Consider the following 3,707-nt stretch of genomic DNA (forward strand, 5'->3'; position numbering starts at 1 on the left):
AGGGGTGACATGGATGGTTGTTAGTTATTCCTGACATGACTTCCCTGAAACCCTATGATCATTTCTTACAAAATGTCATTAGGCAAAATTGAAAAATTTATGGACAGAGGTAATATCATTAAGTACTCTATGTTGAAGATAACTGTAGTTTATAACTAAATGTGCTTTCTTTATAGGACTTTATGAAGTAAATGTAATTCCAACAGAGGATTCAGATAGACTTGAACTTACAGGAAACTATCTAATGACTGTTCGCAAAGAATACTTATGCCTTCATAGTGCAAAAACAGGAGAAAGAGTTTTAGAATGGGAGTTGGATCATCTTCCAAGATTTCGACTTCAAAGACTTTCCCACCTTCAGGATATTGACAAAGTTTTAACATTTCAAGCAGCTAGGTAAGAACCCACAATGTTTTGTAGCCTGGTCAGGCACGTGTTGCCAGTGTCCTGGATATTAAGCTCAATCGGTTGCAGTATCTTTGTTGCATAATTTGGAACATGACTTTGAAATCTGCTTTTGCGAGACTTCGATCAAAAAAGCAAATAAGCTTAAAGAACAACAACAACAAAAATAAACTCAGCTAAAATACTTCCTAGCTTTTTGAATTAATTTTAATCAGTTTAAAATTGCCTTTAAGTTGTGTCGAGGTAGGCGAATTTGATAACTGACAAGTCACCAAAAGCACATTTTAATCCACATACACATGGTAGGCCAATTTGTATTTACCAGGGGTTTCATTAAGGGTCGGGCATCCGGCAAATTGACCAGCTGTGATGATGATTTTTCCCGCCTGTTTGACCATCTAGAGGAAAGTTTTTCTTATAAAGAAGTTCAAAATGTTTTACACTCCTGTGAAAAACGGTTGCCTTCCTGCTGAAAACATTAATGAAACCGCTGATTTACTGTGTATGCTTCTCAAGGTTGTTATAAGTGCAAACGGTTTTTTCACACTTCTTTGTAACCATTTTCACGGAATTTCGACACAACATGTCACTGTTTACTTTGATTTTCAGGGGCTGTAAAACAGGCGAAGGACATTTTCAATTCCTGACCCAGCAGGGGCGGGAAATCTTAGAATGTGTCAAACTACAGACTCAAAAACTTGCCAGCATACGGCATCTACCGCATGACAGACCCCGAAGACCTTCACTGGACTCGGTGCCCTGCACAAGATCTTCTGAAAATGAAACTGTGGACAGTTTAACTAGTAATTCATTCTCTTGATGTTCCAATACTGACACCTGTCTAGCTCTCAAGGAAGGCAGGGTCAGCAAACTGTCTCCAAGTGGCACACAGCATCAAACAGAAGCAAGTTTTGTTGTGGGATCAGAAGAAGCATTACCATTGTTGCAGTGTTTGAATTTCAGCGATCCTATCTTACTGTACTGCGAGTTCAGCATTACATTTGCCGTCCGACTGTGTTCAGTTGCCTTACAAACTATTCTTCTCCTACGAAAAAGAAGTCTGAGATTTTGCTGAAAAATATAAGTCTCGGATTGGCTGTTACTTGCGCGCGAAAATTTAGAAACGCGCAACAACCAATCACATCTCTGTAGAGGTACGTCATCACTATGGAATTTCTCGGGTCCAGTGTCAGACGCTCTTTGGGCTCGTCACATTGGCGAAAGATTGCGTGACAAGCCTAAAGAGCGTCTGCGCAAAAAGGCTAGTGTCAGGAGTGAGAAGAAACCGCTCTCTACTTTCAGCAGTGCATTAGAGGGCCTGTCTTCCTGATTTGCAGCATTCGAGTTACGAAAAGCAGTCTCAAGAAGAATAGAAGCAATTGACAGAACATTCAAACAAAGAAGATTGAACATCGTTTGCAGCTGTGGTTGAAAGAGTTTACATTAAGAATGTGCCTTGGTTTGTGTTGTTATTAGCGTCTGAGAGCATTTAAAATGTTCTGCGCCCGTGTGGAACATACATTTGTTTGTTCGCCTTATGAACTTTACAGAATTCCTATTTATGTAGTCCATCTTTGGCAGTGACTTTGATGTAAAATTACAGATCAATTTTTAAATTATATTGCGAAATTAAAACTTTGAATAACTTGCGCGGAAAACTTGAGTTGTTTACTGTTTTCTTGGTTTAGCTAAAACTCAAATCTTAATCTGCAGCCATGCCATGGAAGGTGGAGACGCGGTGGCCTCATGGTTAGTGTGGTCGACCCCGGGTCGAGCGGTCCGGGTTCGAGCCCTAGACAGCAGGGACATTGTGTTGTGTTCTTACGCAAGACACTTTACTCTCACAGTGCCTCTCTCCACCCAGGTGTATAAATAGGTACCGGCGAACTTAATACCGGGGGTAACCCTGTGATGGACTAGCATCCCAACCAGGGGGTTAGTAGAAATATTCCTTGTCGTCGCTTCATGCTACTGAAACCGGGATAAGCTTCGATCTGATGACCACTTGGCTCGTATGCAGACATACTATGCCATAGCGGAAGAAAGAACATGTAGGATCGTTTGATGATAGATTAACAAATGGCTCAGGACGAGAAGATTCAGTTCTAATTACTATTTAGGACTTGCTTCCTTTTTACTGTCCTTTGCACAAGAGATTCACCGTTTACTTTTTCTTGCATGTCTTTGCAGCTTATTCTATGACGAACGAATTTGTTCTCCGAGCTTTCCATCGTTGCGGAGGGAGAAATGTTACAAATTAAAGTCAAAGATACTTACGTAATTATCTAAGCTTTCTTCATCGAATTTTATTAGACTTGTTGAAAAATGGTTACCAATGGACTTAGTGGACGATCAACTCCCGTTATTTTCGCGCGGTAGAAGTGAAGTTGTGCACACTCAGCACCGCATTGTGATAAGGTTAAATTAATTAGTTTGCTTCACTTGTCGCCGCGCAAAATTACAGTTTACAACAACACAAAACAAGCTTTACTGCCAGATTAAAAGTTAAACTTAAATTACAGCATAACATATTAATACAAGCAACCAAATAGTATATTAATACAAGTAACCAAACCAAATCGTTTTCGTGAAATTAAGGGCGTCGGCCATTACTGATCTTGGGATTTCACTCCCAGAACTTGGAGACGCGTTTTCGGTCAAAGATCTAAAGGATTGTCTGAAAAAACTTCAGAAGACCGGTGTGATTTACAATGCGTGAGATGGCTGAAAATCTAAGAACGGACGAAAGCCAATGCTCTTTGTTTAGGCCTGAACACCACAACGGCAAAAAGCGCTCTACACTAAAAAAAAAAAAAAAAAAACGAACTTTCGTCATGTCTTTACTTGTTGTTGTACACACGTGTCTGAATTTATGAAAACAGTGAGTAAATTCCACCAGTTTTTCCGTAACTCGGTTTAAACGGTCTCCAAAGTAGCGATATAAAACTCAAAGGAATGTCACTCTTTTTATTTCCTCCACTCTCACCTTCCCTCAGATTTTTGTCCTATCAGAATACATTTTATTCCACCGCGAGGAGTGACTTCCAGGCCTCAGCCTAGGAGTCATAATATCAAGGAGAGAAAGAGATTGGGGACTAAAGAGTGACATTGCTTTGAACATTCTACATCGTCTACTTTTCTCTGGCGAGAGAAAAAAGCTTACACAGGGGGGAAATTTTCATTAACACCGTTAGTGGGTCATCACATGTCAGGTAAAATCAAGAAAGGACACCGGTACTGAAATATCTTTCAGTTTTTAGCAGTTTGCGCGAAAAGAGGACCCAGTCTACGCATAGCGAAAA

General features: G+C 40.2%; 1 protein-coding gene across 1 annotated transcript in view; it reads left to right on the forward strand.

The window, feature by feature from the left end:
• LOC110054886 (docking protein 2-like) overlaps window positions 1-2,063 on the forward strand; it is a 7,776-nt gene extending 5,713 nt beyond the window's left edge. Inside the window, exons 3-4 of the mRNA XM_020761256.2 lie at window positions 177-396; window positions 1,015-2,063. Of these exons, the coding sequence (XP_020616915.1) occupies window positions 177-396; window positions 1,015-1,225 (431 nt within the window). The 3' untranslated portion in view covers window positions 1,226-2,063. The remainder of the gene's footprint in view (window positions 1-176; window positions 397-1,014) is intronic.
• Window positions 2,064-3,707: the final 1,644 nt, after the last annotated feature.

This window comes from Orbicella faveolata, unplaced genomic scaffold (genome assembly GCF_042242905.1).
Source record: "Orbicella faveolata isolate gen_17 unplaced genomic scaffold, um_ofav_v1 contig_3, whole genome shotgun sequence".
Classification (NCBI taxonomy): domain Eukaryota; kingdom Metazoa; phylum Cnidaria; class Anthozoa; order Scleractinia; family Merulinidae; genus Orbicella; species Orbicella faveolata.